This window comes from Lasioglossum baleicum, chromosome 6 (assembly GCF_051020765.1).
Source record: "Lasioglossum baleicum chromosome 6, iyLasBale1, whole genome shotgun sequence".
Classification (NCBI taxonomy): Eukaryota; Metazoa; Arthropoda; class Insecta; order Hymenoptera; family Halictidae; genus Lasioglossum; species Lasioglossum baleicum.
The window spans coordinates 8,051,626-8,076,375 of record NC_134934.1 but is presented as its reverse complement, the minus strand read 5'-3'; the positions used below and the strand labels follow the sequence as shown (position 1 = coordinate 8,076,375).

General features: G+C 45.6%; 1 protein-coding gene across 8 annotated transcripts in view; it reads right to left on the bottom strand.

Annotated features, from left to right (window-relative positions):
• The window catches only part of Pnt (ETS transcription factor pointed), a 162,387-nt gene that overhangs the window by 38,349 nt on the left and 99,288 nt on the right, over positions 1-24,750 (bottom strand). For 7 of the 8 annotated variants that reach the window (XM_076425391.1, XM_076425392.1, XM_076425398.1 and 4 more), the window contains 2 exons: positions 12,630-12,746; positions 2,110-2,313 (listed from right to left, as the gene is read on the bottom strand). In XM_076425391.1, coding sequence (XP_076281506.1) covers positions 2,110-2,313; positions 12,630-12,746 — 321 coding nt within the window. Of the gene's footprint in view, positions 1-2,109; positions 2,314-12,629; positions 12,747-13,281; positions 13,617-24,750 lie in introns of those variants that run through there. The other variant, XM_076425399.1, reaches the window with a different exon arrangement.

Genomic DNA, 24,750 nt, shown 5'->3' with positions numbered 1-24,750 from the left:
GATGTCGGCGCGAAGCTACTCTTCCGGTGGCAACCTGCTTTTCCTCGCGAATCTCCTGGAAACAACCCCCACCTATACTCTACCTAGCCGATTGTCCGTCATCATCTTCGGCTCGTATGTCCGTCGAACTTAAGGCAACAGGTACACGAAGGCCGCGCCCACCGATCCACCGGAAATCGGCGAATTCTGGGCTGCTTCTCTGTTCTATTAATAGGGAGGCTTTCTACCCTGGAAACGTCCTCACGGAGATCTCGATTGTCTGCTTAGAACGGGCACGTCTTTGTATTATTCAGGCCCGCGTCCAGATCGAATTCTGCCTCGAGTGTAATTTCTCTAATCGAACGTTCTACTGAGACGCGATTCCTCCCGGAACAGAGATCTCGCGTGCACCAATTTTTAGCGTCTGATCAGTTGACCTCTGATCTGATCAAATGCTCGAGCTCGTAGATGATCGCGTTGTCGAGGATCAAATGATTAGATCCACCGAGAATTCATTACATATACTCATTCGATAAACAGCTATACTGCTTACATTTTTATACGCGTCCCCTCGTGAAACTTTTATGGGGAGGAAGGTCAACCAAGGAATTTCTTCGGAAAGTGTTCTCATGTCACAGACAGGCATTTCAGAGTCCGTATAGTAAAAGTTCCAATAAAATCGAGTCATTTCAGAACGGTTATTAGGTACTAAATAAATAACGACTGTGACGATTATTAAATCTTTTTCTAGTGTCATTAATTAAATGATATTTGTAGCGAAGATTGGGTTTTAATACCCACGAACGAAACCTGTCGTGCCTGCCGCTGAAAAATGTTAATACATTTCCGATTTTATAGGTCTCGTTCTGGCTACGACTTTTACTTTCAAGAGCACACCGTTATCTGTTCTCACCGAAGCTTCTAATGTGAGAACGTCATTCTAAAAAGTTTTCCACGGTTCATGTTTCGAATAGAAATTAGAATGCTACACTTTTATTTACATATTGACTGTTTTAGTTTTACGGCTGACGCAAGTCGGCCATGTTATGCGATGTTATTGTTCACGCGGTTCGTGCCACGTGTGCCACGAAATGCATCATTTTACGTGAACTCGCTTATTGTATAGTAGTGAGGCTGACCATTGTACACATTCAAATTCGTATCTTTTATTTTTAACCTTCCAGTGCACGGGTTAGAAATATCCATTTTCGCACAATGCTGTTTATTGCTGTATTGCATAAAGCTGCTCTGAATAAAACAGGAATTTATCGAGGCATTTCAAGATCATTTCAAGAAAGTTTAACACTAAACCTACCGAGCTCTTAAAATGACTGGCATGCGTCGCCTTATAAAAATGACATCATCGAATATATATAGAAACAATGAGAATATACATATATTTTTTGTAACTGTGTGGTTGTATTTATATTCTGTCAAAATTCTGTTAAATTTTTTATGAACATGTTAAGCGTCTGTCTTGCCTTTCTTTCCGTTTAGCCTGCGATATCCGAGATTTCACCGAATTTAATAGAACACATTAAAATTTTGTTTGCAAATTATTAGGTTTTAAATACATTCGTGATATGATCCCGAAATTTATTAAAAGAATGCAATGTTCTTAATTTAATTTAATTACGGAAAGTCCAAACGGAAAGTTCAGTATCAGTCACCGGTGTTAATATTTTTATTTATCAAAAATCGTAACATGGTATGAAACTTTGAAATTTCATGCACTTCCAAGTTCCCTTCGTTCCTTCGAATCCTTCGAATCTTCGGAGAGTCGAAGCTTCGAAAAAGTAACAGCCCTAGCACGAGCCCGAGTACCACTGTGGTGGTACACGCCGACATGTTTATTTAACACGCTAAAAACATATATTTTATTACAAGTTCAAGTCTGTGGAATATATGCCCACTAAAAGAAGGTGGCATTATAAAAAAATGCAGTATAGAACAAAGCTCCCAAGTTTGTGTAATTGTCGAGCAAAAACGGCTCGGCCCGGAACGTGTTAAGCAATTTATCTTCAGTTGACTACGGGGTAAGGGCGTAGATGAAGCACATTTACCAGGGAAAAGTGCGTTCTATAAAGAAACAAACCTGGTCGATGTGGGAACTAGAAGAGAGTCACGTACCTTTCTGGAGGATCTCGAGGTGTTCCCAGAGGATGTCGCCCATGAAAGCGGGCGCGCGTGCCAAAAAGGACTCCTTGCCCATGGCACAGATCTGTTTGCCGGTCATGTGTTGCCAGGGCTGCATCGCCACACCCTCGAGCGAGAACTCGCCGATCGCCCAGTGCAGCCAGTGGGCGACAGCTGCTTCCGACCATTGCCTCGGGTCTGAAAAGTATAAAATCACCGTGAACGCTTGAACCGTGTCGCGCGAACCATTGTCCTATCTCAATTAAATCCTCTCTCGCCGCTTTCCTTTTTCCGAAACATTTTGCGCGTTTAAACGGATAGCGTGCAAGCCTGCAAATAAACAAAGATCGGCTCTCCCCACGGTTTGCCAGGTTCGACACGAGGCTCTCGATTTCTATAATTATCCGCCGGTTTAATAGCGGATTCGGTAGAGTGTGAAAATTGCATTTAATCTCCGCGATCCGGAGCGGCGATCCTCTTTCCGCGTTAAATTATCCTCCGCGCCACCATTAAAGTAATATTTTTCCTGTAATAACTGGTTTTCCCCGGGAGCGAACCACGGATGAGAGAAAAAAAAAAGAAGAGAGGAACGCGGCAGACAGCGAAAAAATTGGATCGCGCGGGGTTTCCGTATATCACGCGATCGCCGAGCAAATGCCATGTTTGACACAACAGAGCGCATAATTGACCGCGTTAACGACTCCACTTCGCTCGGGCTCGGGCTCGCGACAAGTAAAAAGCAACCGCACACCGCCGGCGATTATTCAAATCGAATCGGTGACTAATAACGTTCCCGGTGCTTTCCAACGGGAAACGATCGGTATCTATTCTAATCTGCCGAACGGTGCTTCTCTAAGCGATTCGCGATCTTTCCATCCCGGCATGTCACGCTGCAAACTATATCAAACTATTCTCTGCATCTATTTCTATTTCTGGGGTCAAGGTTCATCGAAAGTTCATTTTTACTGTTCCGCAAAATGAAAAATATCTTTTCCGCACGATGGGCAGTCTTGTTTATTACTCTTTCATGCTAGCAAGTATATCGTATTGTCTTCCTCCATTTTTTATTTCTGACGTGAAGGTTCGCCGAATGTTAATTTTTAGGTGGGAAGACTTGTTTATTAACATTATATACCCTAGCAAGTGTATATTATATTATTCTTTTCATTCATTTTTAGTTCTGGGGTCGAAGTTCATCCAAAGTTCATTTTTACTGTTCCATAAAATGAGAAATGTTTCTTCCGCTCCGCGGGCAGTCTTGTTTATTAATATTTTACGCTAGCAAGTATATTATATTATCCTTTTTTAAATGCATTTTTTATTTCTATGATCAAGGTTCGTCGAAAGTTCAATTTCTTCCTGTACCGTTCGAACGCTCGTTTGTAAAAGAATTCATTGCATCGGGAATTATACAGATAGAATTTCGTATTACACTGCAAAAAGATCTTTCTTTTGTGCAGCTCGAATGAAACAATCTCGGCGATAATCCCGGACGAATAATGCATGAGAATTAGAGATAATTGTTAGCCTTTGGATCTTTATGCGTACGACACATCTGTGAATACAGGAGATACTAGAAAACGTGTGTACCGTAACAATAGTTAACAGTACCGCGTGGTCGCAAAGCGATCTATGAAAAATAAGCATTTGCATAAAGATCCGCAGTCTAATCGTAACATGTTTCAACGATCGACTGAGCGTCGAATATTAATCGCATGGAAATCGACGAGAGTCAGAACGAGCAGAAAACTGGTTCGTCTAGGTTTCCATACGAATGAATTTCAATCTAATAGGAAAAGTGCTGGGTACACCAAGTTGTTGAACTAATTCTTACAAGAAGATTAATTTAGAGCGTAATTTTCTTCCATGATTGCGATCGTAGGGCAAGAGAATCACAAGGAATAGTTTACAATTTATAGGTACATTGGAAATACATGGTAGGTTACCGATAGAATACGTTCGATGTTATATCGAGAAAGGGTTCGAGTTAGAAGACAGACGTTGAGAAGCACGAATGGGCGGGTGACGCAAGGCTTTTCGAAGCGAGGAGATATTGTGTCGGGTTGACGACATGATCGGTGCTCGTGCCCGGCCATCTTTGGTGGAAGCAATACCGAGAAACATTGGAATGTCCCATTTGAGGTGCGCGCCCATATTTGCACGCGTGTCTTGCATTGTTTCGCGGTATCTTCCCGCGTAAAAGTACAGTTCGGCTCATCATGCAAACAGAAATTACGAGCTGGCCTAACGAGGCTCTGCGCCATCGGGCGGCGAACAATTCTTTGAAACGCGCGCAAACCGATCCTCTCGAGTCCTAGGAACTTTCGGGGAAAATCCTGTGCGTCCAACGAATCCGTGTTCGCTTTTCTCCTTGGGAGATATCTCTTTCTCTCTCGAGTCAACGCGAGGTCCGAGGACAAGGACGGAGAGCAACTATTTTTGTAAATTCATTGCGTGTAAACCGATCTTTCCTGGAGTCCCAGGAATTTTCAGGGACGAATCCTTTGCTTTCGACCCGTTTTTTGCTGGATCTTTTGTGAATCACTATGGTTCGAGGATCGAGGAAACAAACGTCGGGTTTGCCTCGAAGAGTTGGCTAAGAAACTACGATTTCTCAAATTTTGCGTAAGATGAAAACTTTTGGTCGTCTGAGCGATTGGAACATATGAACAACAATGTACCAGTTTTATTTTCATTGAAGGTATGTGAAGACTTTTGTAGTGCTCATTTTTCTATTCGCCCGTTTCTGAAATGTCGCTCGGTTATTAATTTTTCCTTTTACGGACACATTTTAGGAACTTTCACGTTCTTATTGTTTGCCTGTTTAAAATTATTCAAGTTTGAAGAGATGACCGGACAAAAGATACATATATCCCAATACGAAAAATTATAAAACCTTTTTTTCTTAATGAAAAATGATTACATATTGTTGTAGCTGACGTCAAGACAAATATCCAATGACTCACTACATACACTGTGCATGCAAGTCCTAAAATAATGCTGAACCAGTTTCGGTCAAGTTTTCGGGGTAAATACGGCGCGTCGAGACGATTCCCCGCCGGATGAAAGGACAGGACGGAGACCGAGAAAGGAAGAAACCGTCGTAAACGTAAATAGGTGGTTGATCCGTCTCTGAAAGTTCATTATGCAAAGCAGTTCGCGTGCTTCCCGATCGAGAGACGCTACTCCCCGAGCCGGTCACGTAAAAATCGGGAGTGCAATTTGTTACGACGCTAATCTGTTTTCCTAATTAAGTTGGATCGCATGTCGCGCGCGGGACGGGGGAGTCGGGAAAAGGAAACGAACCGACCGCAACTGACTCTTCTTGTTAGACCTTTTCTCTCCTCTCTCTCTCTCTCGTCTCCGATAATCTGGTTCTGCAGGCAGATCGCGCAACGATCTGCATATTTCTCTCTGCGGGCGATGATAATGCACGGAGGAGAGTAATCTAATGTAATACGGCACTTTTAACTCCCACCCGACCGTTTCCACCTTATCTGGCCGGCTGATTACGTCGTAGGAAACTAATTGCCTAGATTAGTCTATTGCGGCGCGGTTGATTAAAAGCTGTGGTCAGCGAATCAGAGGCTGACTCGTCCAGAGCAACGATAGCGAGCCGGTGAGATCGCGTTTATGCGTTTCCGTGCCGCGTTTTCCTCGATTCGACACCTTTCTGATCTCAGAGTATACATCTTTTATTGCTAACCAACTTCGATAGTCTCCTGGATCGTGATTTTTATGCCAACTAATTAGCGTTCGATTGAGAAGATCCCCAGTCTAGTAATCACCCACTCTTTCGTCGATCGAACAATGTGGAGACGCTCGAAGAGGAACAAAAAGGAACCATCCGGAAAGAAGACGAAAAGACGCAGAAGAAGTGTAAAATTCTTCATCCAATTGTCATTATCTTTTCGATCGAATAATGTGGAGACGCTCAAAGAGGAACAAAAAGGAACCATCCAGAAAGAAGACGAAGAAGCAGAAGTGTAAAATGCTTCATCCAATTGTCATCATCTTTTCGATCGAACAATGTGGAGACGCTCGAAGAGAAACAAAAAAGAACCATCGAGAAAGAAGACGAAGACGCAGAAGAAGTGTAAAATGCTTCATCCAATTGTCATCATCTTTTCGATCGAACAATGTGGAGACGCTCGAAGAGAAACAAAAAGGAACCATCGAGAAAGAAGACGAGGAAGCAGAAGAAGTGTAAAATGCTTCATCCAATTGTCATCATCTTTTCGATCGAACAATGTGGAGATGCTCGAAGAGGAACAAAAAGGAACCATCCAGAAAGAAGACGAAGACGCAGAAGAAGTGTAAAATGCTTCATCCAATTGTCATCATCTTTTCGATCGAACAATGTGGAGATGCTCGAAGAGGAACAAAAAGGAACCATCCAGAAAGAAGACGAAGACGCAGAAGAAGTGTAAAATGCTTCATCCAATGCTTCTCGATCGAACAATGAGGAGACACTCGAAGAGAAACAAAAAGGAACCATCCAGAAAGAAGACGAAAAGACGCAGAAGAAGTGTAAAATACTTCATCCAATTGTCATCATCTTTTCGATCGAACAATGTGGAGACGCTCGAAGCGAAAGAAAGAGCAGAGATCGAGAAAGAAGATGAAGGAGAAGAAAAGACGATGGTGGAGGGGTTCACGCGCCGCTGGCAGTGAGAGCGAGAGCCCGGATCGAGAGAGGGAGAGCTGGCGAGTCTGTTAACAGTGCTGACAAGGAATAAGTTCGGCAAACATCGGCGCGATCCTCAAATATCGGCGGCCGCTTTGATCGTGCCGTGCCGTTAGACACTTCGTGTGGCGCGCTGTGTTGTCCTCTTTGCTCTCACCTTTTCTCTATTTATGCATTATCGCCGCGGAGCGCGCCGCACCGACGTCGATCCGCTCCGACAATACACGCGTGTACGTAAGGTACGTATGTATCCTCGAGTTTCCCCGAACGCGATACCCCGTCCCCTTCGTTTCATTCATAAAAAGGACCTTACTCTCGCGAGTCACGTAGCCGATGCGCGCGGCGACCATCGCGAGATCGGACTCCCGCCGATTTCGATATGCCCATTCAAGGACTCCGGTTTTTCAACCTCTCGAAGACGAACGACACCGGGATCCTGCTCTCTGCCAACTAAATCACTGTCCACAGGAGAATCCTGTGTCCTCGGCGCTCTGTCATTGGAAACACTGACACGTGGAACTACTGAAATGCTTGGATTCAATGATAGGGCTGCCAACGATGGATTTAATGATCTTGACGTACATAAATACACGTCTCAGATACGTCGCGCATTCCTGGCGCCATTGTACACGCTCAAGTAAAATATTTGTTAACCCTGACTAGAACATTGGATGTTTGTGTCGGGTCCAATAAGAACGTCAACGTTGTTCTTGAAGAAATAGTCGACGTAAAGCAACATTGCCCTGCGATCAACAACCCCAAAATGAAAAGATTGAAACGAGAAATAGGAGGCAAGTAGTATATTCTTTCTTCCTCTAATGATTTTAACATTAAACCCATAAAATAACCAATAAAATTATACAGCTACTTCCATGGGAAATGTTTGAATAAATAGTAAGGTTGCTCAAGTCGTGCCCCTCAAGAAAAAAACCGTATAAAACTTGGGATTTATCAAATAAACAGAAATTAAATGTGTTATCCAAAACTTGTGTTAATATTGTTGTCATTTATTATAACGAAATTAGAAAATCTATATGCTTTCACGTAAAATAAACTAAATCTTGAAACACTTACATCGGTACGTAAAGGAACCGATTTCCTAAGTCGTACCTAAGAATTCAGTTAAGCAACGATAATAATCGAAACGTATTTTTCATTAATCTGTTTACATGACACATAGGTACATTCAGTTAGCATAAGCATCACATACAAATTTTTTTGTTCTTTTGTCAACTCCATCGCATACATCGTGCAATTCGTGCACCCATGATTTGCATTTCAAGCATTGAATCATGTTTTCCTCCCGATCGTCTCCACAAATAAAACAAAACCAATCGCTATTCTTATACTTAATTTTTAATGCCAATTCCTTTTTATTAATTACTGCGTTCCTTTTATTTGCCACATTTTTATGTTTTCTTTATTCTGTGTTGACGTTGTTTCGACTGACGAGATAATATGACTTAGGAATCTCATATGGGTACGACTTAAGACACGGCACAAGTTAAATTTAAAAAGTACACATAACCTAACTGAATAAAATTAATACGATTCCGTTTCGACCAAACGATTATGTAAATTCTACTGAATTTATATTTAATAAGGAACATAATTTTATCAATAATTTACTTGCTAGATTAACTACCAAACATATGCAGATAATTATGAGAACATTGAAATAAACTTACTTCATGACAGGATTTATAATGAGGCTGATTTATGGCAGAAAATAATACGTAAAGCAACTTGGTTGACTCAGATGTATATTTGGTTGCCGTTGTGCGTGCTGTTGTCGCCGTAGATCGTTCAAAATTCAAGTGATACGACTTGAGCAACCTTGCCCTAAATACAGTTTTGTCATTTTTGTAATATTTTAATCGATTTTACTGCTCGGTAGGTTTTAATGTTAATAGATTCAAAAGAGTATATCGCCACCCTAATAAATGTGATTGTTCCGAGCCACGGCTGCCATGAAATCGAAAGCATTCGCCTCGCTAGGGTTAACATGAACAGGGAATCGCGCGTCGCGACCTGCTCGGAAATTGCGCGACGCTGACAAGGGAGAATTGTATTACGGGATGGTGAAGAATGTCCGAATATTACGAAGCGAGCGGATTACCGCTATCGGCACCGGTATCCTGCGAAGATCAGGCGCGTGCTGCAGCAGCGGAGAAGCACCTGCCGCAACTTGAGGCGCGGCGTGCATTCGCGATCGTGCCGTAGGACGTCAGAACCCTCTGACGCATTCGTTATTATGATTTATTCAGAATCTACCTTTCTTATGAATAATAAGCGTCGCCAAGGATATGAAGAAGTTCTTTGTTGCGTCGCAGATAGGCGACGAGCACGCGCCAAACGCTGTCCGTCGAACTCGGGACCCTTTCCTATTACGAATCGGTGACCGATCGTTGCGACGCGAATAAGTACGAGAATATAGTGGAGCGGCGAGGTGAGCGTAGCGTAGAGGAGAGTTAAGACACGCGATAGTGTGTCTGTACCTTTGGTGAGCGAGCCTAATTCGCGACATACGGAAAACACGAACATTTTCTTTCAAAATGTACACTTTCTCCCGGGAGGACTGGGAGAGGGTTCGGGAGAGGAAAAGTGGAGCGAGACGAAGCGATTCGTTGCGAACCTTGATCGCGGGTTCGTCCAGATCGTAAATCAATGCCGGAGGAACGAGGCGGTGGCACACGTTTCCTAGTCCCGAGTGATTTACACTGAATGGAGTTCGCATGCAACCGCGGAGAACGCTTCGTAACGTGGCAGCGCTTCGGTTGTAACGGGAGGAACATGTACACAGCTTTCGAACCCGAGGAGTATTCATAATAAAACAGTTTCTCGCCTCTGCTGTGGCAACCACGTGGCGCGCGCTGAAGAGGGAGAGAGTGAGAGAGAACTCGAGTTTTCTTGGCGTTAAATAGAATGTCGAGAATAATTCATGTCGAAGTAATCTGATCTACCGAGTTACGCGGAAAGCGAAAGGATGCGCTGAATATTACACGCGAGACGAGGCAACCTCCTTTCCTGCGAAATCCTTCTCTACTGTTAGGAAAAACATTCAGCAACTCCGGCCTCCGCAACTCGAAACCCGTTCGATGATCATTCACCATAAGACTCTCATGCCTCGTGCATCCTTTGTGTCAATTTCACACATTTTTTTCACTTATGTATCTCATTTTATCGTATATTCTTGATGTATTTTATGATATTCGTTGCCCAAGACGGAATCTTCAAAGTCAATTATTCGTCTCTTGTCTGTCCGCTAATTAATAGGTCCGTCAAAACGCTCGACAATCGTAATCTCGACATCGGCCGTCCTGGGCCTCCTGCAAAAATCGAGAGGAAGAAAGAAAGAAATTGGCGTCCACCTGTGCAACGCGGCGAAATTTATCACTGGCCGGCAGGTACATACAACTCGGCTCTCCTAAACCAACCGACCGAAATCACAGTCGGCGTTTCGATTATTGCTTGAGAAAGGTTGGCTGCGCGTGGCACCTGCGGCCACCTACGTCTACCTTTCATCCTCTCACCCTCTGTTTGAGGATCGTTGGGGGCTCGATCGTCTTTATCGCTGCTTTTACACACCTCTCGAGGCTTTCGCTCGATCTGTCGCCTCAGAACCGTACGAAAATTCGCCGAGGAACTACCTTCGTCTTCTCTTTTCAGTTTACGCTCTTTGCTCTTTTATCCCTCCTCTTACAAGGGACATTACCTAGTGTAACACGCCGATTTTAATGAAATTTGTAAAAGATATAGTTTGTTGAAAAATCAAACTTGGGGGTGAAAACCCTATTTTTGCTAATATGTATCTCGGAAACTAGAAGGTCTCGGACAACGATTTTTTTTCTAATTTCTATATTTCTTATTAATTGTTTGTCGATATTTACGTAACTTTGTGTACGTAGTCTATGAACTAAAACAGGGAGTACGTATTTTTTGGCATTTAATCATAATGATTACATATACATACAACATTTTCCGACCACACAGGGGCAAGTATTTTAACCCCCTGAACATGAATGTCAGCAGCTAAAAAAAAATATTTTTCAACAAACTATATCCTGTATTTTCATGAATAAAGGCTCGTTACAGATGGGTAAGGGCCCTTGTTCGAACGCTTCGCCACTGTGGAATAATTTGATGTTCCAATGTATCATGTTGTCTTTCGCTTTCTAGTGTTGTCACGTGGGCAGAGTCGAAGAGGTGGTCCCTTGGGGATAGACTATAGACTGTCCGCTAACGAGAACACGTATAGAAGAAGGTACTCGGTCGAGGAGGGTGCAAGGGGTTACCCTGCTCGAAGAGAGTATGACACCGGGAGAGGTCCACGGTCCACCGATTCCACCTGGGTGACCGAGCCCGAACTCTGGCTGGTCGCGCCGCTAGAAACGAGTATGCGAGCGTAGACAATGGCGGGCGAGAAGGTCGAAGAGACAATGAAACGGGCGAGCGACCAGCAGCCGGAGAAAAGAAGAAAGAAGGAAACAGGGACACAGATTAAATAGAGAGGGAAGAGAGGGAGGGACGCGAGGGGCTGTGGGACAAGAGAGGGAATAGACGAGAATCGGCGCGAGACTCCTCGCCGGCTTCGAGCGGTGCGGAGCGGAGCGCGCGAGGTTGCTCGTTAGGTTCACGGAGGTCAGACTGTAGGTGATCTGGCCCCGGAGGGTACGAACCCGGGGCATGTAGACCGGAAGTAACGTCACACCCGCGTGGCTCTGAATGCGCATACCGGATGCGTGGCATCGGCTCCCCATCAGAGAACTATCAACATCACATTCACAATTCCTGCACATCGCCGCCTCGTCGCACATCACATCACATCGCATCGCATCGCATCGCGCATAACCCGCGTCTCCACGCTCGCGTACTCACGCACCCGTTTCTCTGTCCCCTCCCTGCCCCTATACCCGAACCCTGGCCGAGAGAGCGCCGTTCTCCTCTCGTCGCCGATTTTTCGACAAATTTCTCTTACCGAGATCGCTCGACCGTGTCCTGTGCGCAACCAGTCGAGAAGCTGCCTTCTGACCATCGAGATTCTGCTCTGCGATTCTCTTTTTTAACTGTTCCCTTTGTACGATAGATAGTTCTCGTCCCTTTCTCTCTCTCTCTCTCCCGTTTGTTGCGACTCGGTTCTGCTATTTGTTAATTGCTGATCACGTAACGCTATCCAACCCGCAGCTCTTTAGATTTCTACAAGAAAAACGGCCCGTAATTATAATTTAAAGACCGGTGGCGGATTTAGAGATCGGCGCGTTGCTCTGCAAACGCGATGCGGGATTCGTAATCGGAGAATGCAACAAACTGGCGGTGGCTTTTCCCCGTAAGCGGCGGTCGTTACTCTCGTATGCATCTCTGCACGCATTAAGATCCTCGGACGCGCATCGAGAAAGCCCCCCCCCGCCGCTCCCGGTTATAATTTCCGTGGCAGCGCGGTAACGAGTTGCGCCAGCGCTAATAACTCTCGATAAAAGGAATCGAACGGTCAGCGTTACTCGTTACGCGCGATTATCGGGCGTCTCGTTATCATTAACACCGAGGTCGAACGATCGCGAGGTAATGGAGCCGTTTCCTCGGAGGACGATATCAAAACGTTAAGAACCCCGGCGCATCGATGCGCACCGCGCCGGGGCGTTCGTTCGCGGTCTTTCGAAGCCGCCGCGCATTCTCGAATCGCAACATCTCGATACTGTAATTAGAAGTCGTTGAAGACCTTGTACGATACGCGGGATATGACCGGTCCGTACGAACGGGAAAAGATAGAGACCGGGAGAGACGGGGTCTTCCGCTAGCAATTAGAGGTATGGCGGCATGTACTACCGACCTTTGGTGATGTTCAGGCGAACTCGTTCCTTCTCCCACGAAGCGAAAGAGGCCTCTAGGGCCTCGGTCATCTTCTTGTTGGTCCCAGGTGTTAACGGCGGCACTTGCGCCGGGATATCTGTAACAGCGAACGGGAGAATCTCGATTAGTCCGGAGTTAGTAGCATCGCGATTTCCTATCAGGCATTCGGACTTCTGATTTCCTAAGACACGTTCCAATCCTGCCGAGAACTTGGAACTCTCAGGTATTCACCCATTGCAGTCGGAGCTATTTCATTGTCACAATTAAACATTTTTTCCGACCCGGAATAATTCCATCGTATATGATGTTGTTCATTTTATGGATATGAAATTGATATAATACCTCTTAAACGACTTAAATGTGTGGTAATCGATTAGATACCAACATATTTAATAATGTAAACAATATTGTGAACGGTGTGTACAACAATATTTAGTGGTGACTCCGATTGCTAAGGGTTAAGTCAGTGTAAAACTTCGTGCCTGATTTCGCAGTGACGTATACAAGATCTAATGTGACCGATGCACATACTCAAGGTTGACCATATCTCTATCTGTTACAATTCGCTGCAGTCCCTTCGAGAATCTAGAACTCTCGCCTGAATGGAATACTCAAGGTAGTTAATTTCGTACGTCGCTAGAACTCGCCGCCATCTCTTCTTGTAATCCGCAACGAAGTATGACCGGTGCACGGAATACCCAAGGTTGCTATGTCTCTAGAGCCCGCTGGCATCCCTCGAGAAGCTCCCCGGTCGCCATAAAATTCCTCATGCGAGAAGCCCCAAAATTCCTGCTCGTTGAAGCAGTCGGGTAGCCGGTAGGTGTCAGCGATCGACACGAAACGAGGTCTATCCGTAGAAACGGAGGGGCGGGTGGATGTGTGAGAAGGCAGGTTAATGGTACTTCTCACAAAGCGGCGTACAGGCAGGGAGCACGCGCGCGCTAGCTTCGCTGGTACGAGAGGAGAGATATAGAAAGGGAGAGATATAGAAAGGGAGAGAACGAGGGAGAACGAGAGAGCTAGAGAAAGAGAGACAGAGAAAAAGGAGCGTCAGGTGTCGCGGCGGCGGCGGCGGTGTCGGCAGGAGCAACGAAAGCGAACAGGCGAGGGGGGCATGCACACCATCCTAGATAGCATCGTCGTAAAGAGGGGTGCAACTGCCGAGCAGGTGCAGGTGCATCGTCGTTGTAGGTACGCTTGCTCTATGCCGTGCACACCGCACTCTCTCTCTCTCCCTCTGTACACCTTATGGCGCTCACGCGAAATGCTTCTCTCTTATTCTCCTCTCTTCGTCTTTCTCTTCTTCTTCTCCCGTGCCCCTTCACTCCCGATCACCCCGTCCCCTTTTCTGGAACACTTTTTTACCCCGGCCGACCGTTTTACGATCGCATAATTCGAGGGAGATCGAACCGCTCGACGTGCTCGTCCTACTCGGAAAATCAACAGTCATCGACTCTCTCTCCATTAGGGAGCGTAGCTTCCATTAAGCTCCCTTCAAAACTTTTTTTTTCGCCGTCGTTATATCATTCGTGAATTTTGTTTCACCTTGCTCTTTCGAAATGTCTTCGATAAAACAGTTTTGAAACACGATTACTTTTTTCCACGTTTTTGTTAGCTCGCTTTCTCGTTTGTCTGTCTGTTCGGTAAAAATTTTGCAATTGATTTTACACTAACTTCCCGATGAGCTGGAGACTTGAAATTTTATTCTCGCCTGCAGTCGCGAAGGCTGCAAGACCTGTCACCAAGTCCTACATCGCAGTGGTCCTTTGTTTCGACACGCCAGCCGGCGTATATCTTATCAAGCACGCTGTTGAGTCGCGTTTCTTCCGTTTACGATATAAACGGGAGTCACTTCGAGCAGACTGTTTTTCCACAGGGAACCGAGACCAGGCTTTTCAATATTCACCATCGAGGTCCGCGGACGTTGCGAGGAACGAGAGCGAGCAGAATCGTTGTCCGCGGTGACCGCGAGCAAGAGGCTCGCGCGAAAGCACGATAAAAAATGTATGGGCGTAGATTCAATGCGATCGTTACGGTGCCGAGGAACTTGGGTGTAGTGCTCGACTCGAGGACACCGTGACTCGATACAAATCATGTGCCTCGACGAACCCGGAGATGTCTGCACAGCTGGATTTGCATGGCCGTAGCCAGCGAGGGGTTCGCAACCGGGCTCCGGCGAGAACACATTGTTTCCCAGGACCAAATTCGGTCCAATTTTTCATACGAAGTTCCAGGAAGTATACAGGACAATCCAGTCCTCGAAATAATGAAGAGAAAGTTTCCTTTCGTCGATACAGTGACCGATCAATTCAATCTTTCCTCCATTCAATCGTCCCTCAACTATTTTCAGCAGCATGTATATCAAGGAATAGTGTAGCTAGTACTTCCAGCCAGAAAGATACAACCGTGTCTATCAGAGATCTGCAATCTGTAACGCTATTATCTATACCTATTTCATTTACTACCAGTTGTCAGTCACCGTAATGGAGTTTGTAGAAAAGTGTCTGTACATTCGTTGTCGTATTCAATGTTTAGTCTACTGTCAGCTTTCGAGAAGGTTACATGTGTTTTTCAATCAATTCGTCGCTTTTGCACCACAATAATGCACAAAACGAACACTGTAACGATGACCCAGTCTCCATATTCACCAGTGACGGCTTTATGTGACTTTCTTTACCACGCTTATATTAGCTTGGCGAGTTGTCGTTGTCGTTGTATGCGTCAAATCTTGTAATCAAATTTTAAATCACTTCCCGATGAGCTAGAGGCTTGAAACTTTAAACATAGCTCAGAACTGGACGACAATGCAATATTAAAAAACAAATTATAAAAAAAAAACTGTGCGTTCAGGAGAAAAAAGTTTTAATATTAACCGTCACACATCGTTGCGCAACACTCGGTAGTACGTGATCGCGTTCAGCGATCCCCACTCCGCGCGCCAGCGCTCCCTACTTCGCTACGCGTTTTCACTCCGACTCATCCCCACTCCCCTCCATTCCGCACCGACGGAGCTCAGTCAGTGTGGTGTTCCGTTCATTCAGTTCCATTTCGGACTCCATCAATACACGTCGTCTCTCGTAGTCATCTCCTCATTGTATCTCGCGTATTTCCATATCTTACTATTTCATACCAGTATTGCTATCATGCGTTCCATTTAAAATGCACTAAAAAGGAGAAAATTTGTTTAGACATTAGTGACTATAAATAAAAGCGTGGAGTAGCGCTAAACTATATTGACGTAATCTTCGTAGGCGCTCCACGCTTTTGTGTATAGTCACTAATGTCTAAAAAAAATTATTGTCTCCTTTTTAGTGCATTTTAATATAAGCGTGGTTTTTAAAAAGTTTTTTTTTATATACTTTTTATATTTGTTCCCAAAAATAAGGAGAACCTCACAGAGTTCGTTTTCCAAGCATAGATGAGATTAAAAGCTATCCCAAAGATCGGGTTCCACTATTTTGAAGGGGATAACATTCAAGTCGACGAATAAATAACATTTTTTCCGAGAAATGAAAACTCCCGTTGTTTTCTCAACACGCCTCGTATTCAAAGAAATAGATTCACTGAATAATTTCTCTTTATCTCTGCAGTCCGAATCAATTTTTACTTAACAATTTACGAAGCGTCTGCTAGAAGGAGCAAGGTTGTAAGAAGTGGCTATTTTTTCCTAGCTACCGAAGCTCCGGGGTCTCACCCGGCGCGCGTTAATTGCTCGAGTGTCTGTGTCGGTGTTAATTTCGAAAATGGCTACGAGACATCGCTAGCTACGAGTTCTTCGTGGACGACGCTCCGCCGAAAGTCCATTAAGTATGTATGGCGTGCACGCACGGTAAGTCTCCCGTAACTCATAAGCACCTTTGTCTCAACTCGCACGGGCACACGCGCGCACGCCAGCCACTGTAGGGCCACGCATTCACACGCACTCGCACGCAGTGAACACGCGCGTGAGCACGAATTTGCATACGAGCCGAGCTGCACGACTGCGAACGTATGTATGTACAAAGTATCGATGCATCCTTCCGAACCGAAGACGACCGCGTAGCGACTACTCGACTGTCTCCGTGACGATCTACGCGAGAGGATTTAGGGCCAATTTTATCCGTCAATGACCTTTATTCCTTTTCCTCCCACTTCCTTCACAATAAATCTAGTGGAAATCTTTTTTGGAAAGTTAACTTGCTCAACTTGTCCTTATCAACGTTCCAATCGTCTATTGGGACAAATCAATATAAGTTAAATGACGTATACTGAATTATCTAGACACTAGGGACAAAGAGCGTTGAAAACATTTTCGTCGTGCCACATTAAGTTGAATTTTATGAAGTCGTGTAGGCTCGGCGAGAGTCGGAAGACTTGTAAGGCCGCGATAAATTCGAACATTTCGGTTGCAGTTTCATTAACCGAATTAATTTAATCTTCTGGGATATTCCAGGATTGCGGTTCGGTAATGAACGCGTTAATTAAAGCAACCAGCTTGCTCGTTCCTGATAAGGAAGAACAGAATGAAAACGGATGGACGCGAGACGCTGATCGTTCCCGAAATAGTCCGAGATTACCAACAGGTTGCTCGTCGAGTTTGAAGTCAGCTCAGGGAGGATTCCGCGGCGCGGGTGCGAAGTGTATCAGCGACGTTGCGGAATTATTCATCGCAGGCCGAGCGACGCGGAGGAGCGTGTAATTGCAAACGGGAAGGTAGAAAGGCATAGAAAGGTGGATAGGAAGGAAGGAAGGAACGTCGAAGGCAGAAAGAACGCAGTCGCCGAGTCGGCTGGCTCCCGGTGGAGTCGAATGGAAACCCCACGTGCCACGGCGCAACGCGTCGCCGTGGACGGAATCTCAATCGGCGAACTTTTGCGGGAACGACGCCTGTGGTTCTGGCTCGTTGCGAATGCGCCGTACGATCGGCCGAGCCGAGGCGTGCGTAATATAAGCGATCCCGAGGATTTCGCGGACCGAGGATCGACCGTTTCGATCGCGGACTTGTCCCTCGGACCTCCCTGATCGAGGAATCCTCTGCGATACACGCGATGGTCGCTGTTTGCGATCTGGAATTACTTCAATCGCACCGCGGGGCACCTTCGCGGGAGACAAATTTAATATCTCTGTCCGGACTCTCTCGATATTACCTGGAGAGGGCGTGACTTCTTTGCCCTTGGCTTTGACGGGGCTCTGATCGCCCCGGGACTGAGCCCTGGAAGGCAATTCTTGCCCAGAGATGTCTCACGAGCTTCTACGTCTCTATACTTTCGAATAGGAATGGTAAAAGGCTATTTTGATTTTTCTTGCACGTAAATTGGCCCGAGTAGGTGTGGCCTAGTTGCTCTCGACTCCGACAGAGCAGAGCTAGTGCTGCATAGAGCAATCTCGACTCTGCAAATAACAAGATCGCCCTGGGGACGATGCCTCGAAGCAAAAGATGCCAGAGAAAAAGACAAAGGACTATTTATTTTGTTCTCTCTGTGTTGTGCAAGCATTGAGTGGGCGTGGCCTCGTAGTCACAGAGAGATTTCAACGCAGCGAGGGGAGTGTCCCATGAGAGAACATGTGCTCTTGCCTGGGGAAAACTTGCGGAAAATATCGAAATTTCTTTCTCCGAAATACATTCTAGATGTTTGAAGAGCGATTAAAAAAGAAAGAGAATTTTGGATTCGAGCGTCGATGAACTTCGGGGCCAAGGGCGCAGGTGCGCGGAGACAGTTGATTTTTTCTGTTGACAAAATTCGATATCAACCGATCGAAGCCTCGCCGTGAACGCGGCGGCCATTGCTTAATCGAATGGAAATGCAAATAGGAGACGACCCGCGACCCAGCCGACGACACTTGACCCATCTCGTTCAACATAAATTTGCATAGGCTGCGTTATTTGCGGTCTGCTTACCGTCCACCGTCTCTACCTACCCTCGTACCAATTGTACACGTCCGACAGAGAAATATTTCCTTCGCCCGATAACCTTAATTGTCTTAAAAAACACATTTCTATGCCGAAACAAGATCCATCGTTCGGTAGTTAATACACAAACGGCCCTTTGGCCGTGTCGTGTCGAGAAGCCTCGAATTCATTATCGTTTCCCGCCGGGTCCTCCCTGGGAACTGGGACCGATTAAAGGCTGTTTACATTCGAGATCGTATCTTCGTAATTAGAATTTTCTTCGAGCCAGAAATTGGGACGCTCGACGCCGAGCGGCGTTCAAGAATCTATCGAGAGCCGCGAAATCGTTTTCGAGGGAAAAACCGTCGATCCGCGGCCGATATCGCTATGAGCGTCTTTCCCGGAACGATGAAACAATGGGAACGATTAAACGGCGTTTCGACGGGGCCAGTTTCACGGGATCGTTCGCCGTTCGCCAATTATCCGCAATAGAAAGCTCGGTTCGACGCGATCTCTCGGCCGTTTCCGCGGTTTCTTTCGCTCGAGAAATTAAATATCGGGGCGAGCGCGCCGGCGATTTGGTATGCTAAAGGCTCGCGATCTGCATTTTTCGCCGGCCGGCGTACACAGTCACGCGGTGAGAAAATGCAGCGGCGGCTGTTTTCCATTGCAAAGTACGCCGTCATCGCCGCGAACGAACGTCGAGCGATCATCCTCGTTCCCGACGCGACGAGGAAAACAAAAGTCTTCCAGACGGTTTGACCGTTCGGTGGAAAACATCGACGGAGTTCGTTCCGTCGACTCGACGACTATTTAGGGAAGAACGACAGGGCTCGAAAGAAATTTCCCTGGCGACATTGCAGAAAAAAAAACCCCGATCGAGCAGCTCCACCGGCTGTGCTCACGGGGTCGTAATTTTTTCCCTCCACGTGGAACACGCCGGAGAATTCGTTTGTAGATGAGTTTAACGGACACGGGGCACGTGCTGGCAACGTCTTCTGGCTTATCCCTCTTTCCACGGCGACTCTGGAATATACTCAGCAGCCAAACAACTGCGGCAGCTGTCCTGAACAAACTACTAGCCGCTGCGCCGCGTCGCCCTGCCTCGCGTACACCGTGCTTCCAAAATCTTCTCGCTCCGCCGTTTTTTCGACGTTACAAACATTTTTCCGGCCGCGGCTGCCCGACGAAATCGTGCGCGAGATAATTAACGAGTTTGCCGTTTAGCCCTTGACCTTTAGACTGCCGGCGTGACGATGGATGAAGTCTACTAATATAATCAGGATAATCAGGAATATTAATCCCCTAGAAAATTTTAGCTCCGTCCCCTGCCGGCTGGGCGTCGATCTGAACCAGCTAAAATCTGGAGTACTCCATGCGATATAATTAGCCGATTTATGTAGCAATATTCCGGAAAAAGATATTATGCTTTTTAGTGGAGAAATGCTGGCAGTTGAAGGGTTAAACAATCGCTGAGAATTATACTCATTCCGATAGAATGTCTAATTGTTGCGCGGGACATTTCACTTATAGCACATAAGAATTTATGAAATACAAGAAGGGCAAATCGTTATGAGTTGACTGTAGATATATTGATGCAAACTTTTATTTTACAATGATGAGGATAGTGGTAGAACATTTGTATCGACTGGAGAGCAGTTATGTTGACGAACATCGATGATGCAAACATTTCGTTTTCTTTTTCAGTCCTTTCATAAGTTAGAGAGGAATTTCCAACTCTTAAGACGAAAGAATCAATTCTATAAAAAGTGATGTGGCAAATCAGCCACATCCTTTCGTCTTAATAGTTAGAGATTCCTCTCTAACTTATGAAAGGACGTGGCTGATTTGCCACGTTACATTTTGTAGAAGTGGAAGGCTTCTGCAGAGACGATCGAAACGAAATAACTAATTTCCGTTGAGCCTCCGTCCATTCCTCATTTTTTCAGCCTAATCAAAAATCAATATGACGGAAGGATGAATAATGAACTTGTACATGGCGTCTTTCAAATAAAATTTTTATGAAATAGTGTCTTATCCATAGAGAGGACAAAAAGGGGATACCGTGTTCGATAGAATCCTTCGTACACGCAGAAGAACTTTCAATAGTCTAAATAAATTTTTCCCTGTGCTTCTCGTCTAGAAAAATTCGCATAAATAGCCACGGTAACAGCATTTAGGAGACAATGCCGGGGGGATAGTATGGTCTCGGCGGCCCGGTTTCGCGCAAAGGGTTTACAGAAGCGGCACAATGGCTGGGAAAGCGTGCATGATGGCGTCTGAACCGGCGCGGATACACCCACAACCCCTTTCCCGAGTTCGACAGTAGAAGAGAGACGGTCGATCGCGTTTCGCACGCAAGAAATTCGCCGTCAGTCAGTCATTCGCGGGGCCGTCAATCCACGGTTGGCAACATCAGGGTTTCCTTCTCTTTTCCTCATCGAGAGTCGATCCGCGAGAAACGTTCGTGATCCGAACCGGCACTCACGACTCCCGATAATTAAGTTGCAGCGTGTCGCAACCCTGGGGACAATTTTCTCCCGGGATTGGAAAGTGTCTGGGCGATTTTCCTCGCTGGAGTAGAAAACACGGAGCGATTTTGTTGAGCGACGTGTCCATCGATCGCTGGATTCGATAGTTCAATGAAACACGCAGCAGTGTTTCGGGCGCGTGGTCGGCCTGCACGTGACCGGTACACCTGTTGCTCTCGGAGCAGCGTTCTGTCGAGGGGGAGAACACCCTTGGGAAGGGAGGAGACCGTTTACCCTGAACGGCGTGTAAATTCGGCCGGAACGAGGGATGGCCCGCCCCTCGACTATATTTAACCACATCGAACACGTACCAGAGAGCAGCAACCAACAGAAACGGCGACAAGCAGCAAATCTCCCGGGAACATTTCCCCGAAAATACTGAAAAACCGGTGGCTGCCGGGTATTCTCGGGTGACTAGAAGCGGGAACGTGGATGGGATATGTTTATCGCTCGTTTCCTAAACCTCCACGCGAACATCCTGTGCCCAGCGGTTTTCCCCGAAAGGACTGACCAGGACTATCCGGCTTCTGCCAGATAAACCTTATCTAGCCGACGCGGCACCAGCTTGTTTACCCGCGGCGTATTGCGATTCTAATGGACTTTCCAGCCACGCCTCTCGCTTCAACGTCGCGGAACAATAACACTCTTCGAAACTCGCTGATCGATCTCTCGGGAGGCTTGGTCGAGAGAGTCCTAGACCCTTAGGTAGCTTGTTCCCAGAGGATTTCTGGGACTTTAGAACTTCAGAAACTGTCTTTGCAACATGTTGACTGCCAAACACTCATCCCACAAAAATCCCACATGAACAAAGCAATTCAATCATTGTAGTCTGAATTGAATGGTAATTTGATTTTGTAGAATTTTTTGAACTATTCCTTCGAATTAGTATGGTGCACGAACGTCGTCGGCCAAGGATTAATGACTGAAAAATTTTCAGTCGGAACCCGGCCTCGCGTTTTGGAAGGCCCCGCGGTCTACGAAAACTTATCAGACATTTTGCAGGGCCTCCTGTATAGTAGATTGAATAGGGTGTGTGCAGAAAATGCAATCGCATAATCCACTAATCGATGACAACTTGCTGCACACTGACACGAGTGCAACATTTTCTCTCCTCTCTTTGCATTCAAATAATTCGTTGCAGCGTGTTGCAGACGTTGATATTAAATTAGACAAATTTTCAGACCAAATTTGAAATCAGCGTGAAAAAATCTACGGGAAATGATATATAGCACGTTACAAAAAAAACAAATTTTGTCGCCCGTGGTAACGGAGAAACCACATTTTCTTGAAATTGTGCAAGTTTAACGAATTTTCCCAAGGTTAAAAACCGTTTGTACCGTGATCTCCCTATTTTTCCCATATTCTGCAAGGTTTCAGCTTTAATTAAAAAAACAATTCATCGCTCTACCTCATTTGTATCGAAAGTTCTTTGATTTTAAATCGAGTTAAGTCAAATTTACCCACTGTGCGCCGGCCCTGCTGGAATGACTTACAAATTTGTTTTCTTTCAGAATATGTTTAACAGGTTGAAAATAATACAACGGTATTTTTTTAATTATTACGGATACCGATGGCTGAACGATCGAACGAGTGAGAGTCTCAGTTTCCACGACCGGAAGGAGTAACACGGTTGGAACAAGATTGTTGGGAGGAGTTCGGTTTGATCGTCGACCGGAAGCGACCGCGAGATATCGAAACGTTCGCGGATTCCCCGACCGCGATTTATCAATCTCGTGCAGGATCAACGATGGTTTCAGAAAGAAAAGCCGAAGATCGGAGACCAGGGTAATTCCCCGGTTGCGGCGTCGCGGGCGATCGGTCGGCCTGATAAGTGCCCGCGAGGAGGAGCGAGCGATCCTTGCTCCACTACCGACTCGATAACGCGATGTTAACAAGCGACGGCAACATTGTCGAGCCGTGATTATCGCGGAGCCGTGTGTCTCGGCCAGATAAGGGCGGACACCGGGCACGTTGCGGTTAATTATTGCTCCCGTCCGATCGGCGAAAGTATGAGACTCGACGTGTTAATACGCTCTCGGCTTGGCTCGGTTCAGCGTGGCGGGATCGGTGCCTTGCGCTCGTTAAATCGGCTGAATGGACACCGAGCGGAAACAAGGAAAATACTATGATCCGCGGCCGGATTAGCGGCTGGGAGACAGAGCAACCAGCCACCGTGGTACACGCGGTTCCCTGGCCCGATCCGAATGAGACAGGAGCTGTGGGAAGCGGGCAACCAGCCGCTCGCATTCCTCTTATTGTGCTCTATATACGAGCTCTCTGTACCACATACAAATCACGACCAACATTTCTTCGAGTCTTTCTCCTGGGTTCGGAACAGCGTACAGTACAATTCAGGAACCACATCAGAGCACGTCATACCGATTTTGATGAATATTTAATTATAGAGGGTTAAAGTACGAATGATGTATGTGTACGTGTGTGTATTAACAGACAAACCTACGTATAGGTAAATTTATAAAATTAGAGAATCACAAAGAACAGAAGAATTGTAAAAATTACAATCGCCGACGAATTGTAAAAAGAAGGCAGATCGAAACGAGCGCCCGCGACAAACACGTCTGTCAACGATTGGTTGGTTATCCGTGCGTCTTACGGTTTTACAAATAAATACGGCTTATTCCGTACAAGATCATAGTGGAGCGGCGAGGTGATTTTTGCTTCTATCTGCACTGCTTCGCTATGCATTTAATCACGGTCAAACCTGTTCTTGTGCGGTAGATAGGGACCGCATAAAAAATATATCCACAAAACTCCATAAATAGCTATAACAAATAATTTTTCACAACGTATTAAAGAAAAATTTTTTTATGCGGTGGAGAGGGACCGCATAAAAAAAGCCTCACTTAGATAATATGTGAAAGCTTTACGAAATAGCGAGGAAGTGCTTTCCAAGCAAGATAAATAATTAAATTACACGTGGAAGCAATTAAAAGAATTTTAATTTCCCATTTTAAAACATGGAGAAATTTTCAAAATGTACATAATTCAATACATATACAGGGTGTCCTGCTGAAATGAGAACAGCAGGACATCTCGGAAGACGTTGTCGTTATCAAAAAAGTATTCCTACTAAAGTTGTTTGGTATGACGGGCTACATTACGTAGTATTAATTGTTTTCTTGTGGGTGGAGTGGTAGAGGACATTTCAAGGTCACCATATACCATAGATCGATAGAGTATCAAATTCTGAGTATAAAAGTGTCGACCTCCATATGTCCTAAACCCAATATAGTTAACGAGATATTATCGAAACAATTTTCTTTTTACTTTGGATGTTCTTTGGAACATCGTGGTGAACTCACATATGACGAACAGAATCTCGATATTCATATACCGGATAAAAAAAACGCACAAAAAGAATCGCATAAAAACAGGTTCGACTGTACATTGGTTTGATTTTGCCACGATGTTCACCTCGTTGCTATCCTCGATCTTCGCCGCTCCACTATACCGGTACCCTAAGGGTACATTTACGGTACACTTTCGTGTCATTCGCATTTCCGAATTTGAACATGGCTATGAGTAATACGAAAAAGTTTCAATCACCGGCAGATTACGACGGACAGCAGAGGGCCGACGAGCTGCGCATTTACAGCAAAATCGTTAGCGAAATGGTATAAATATCCCGATGAAGCGGGACGCAGCCAGGGACACTGCAGATAGGGTATCAACGTCGCGGA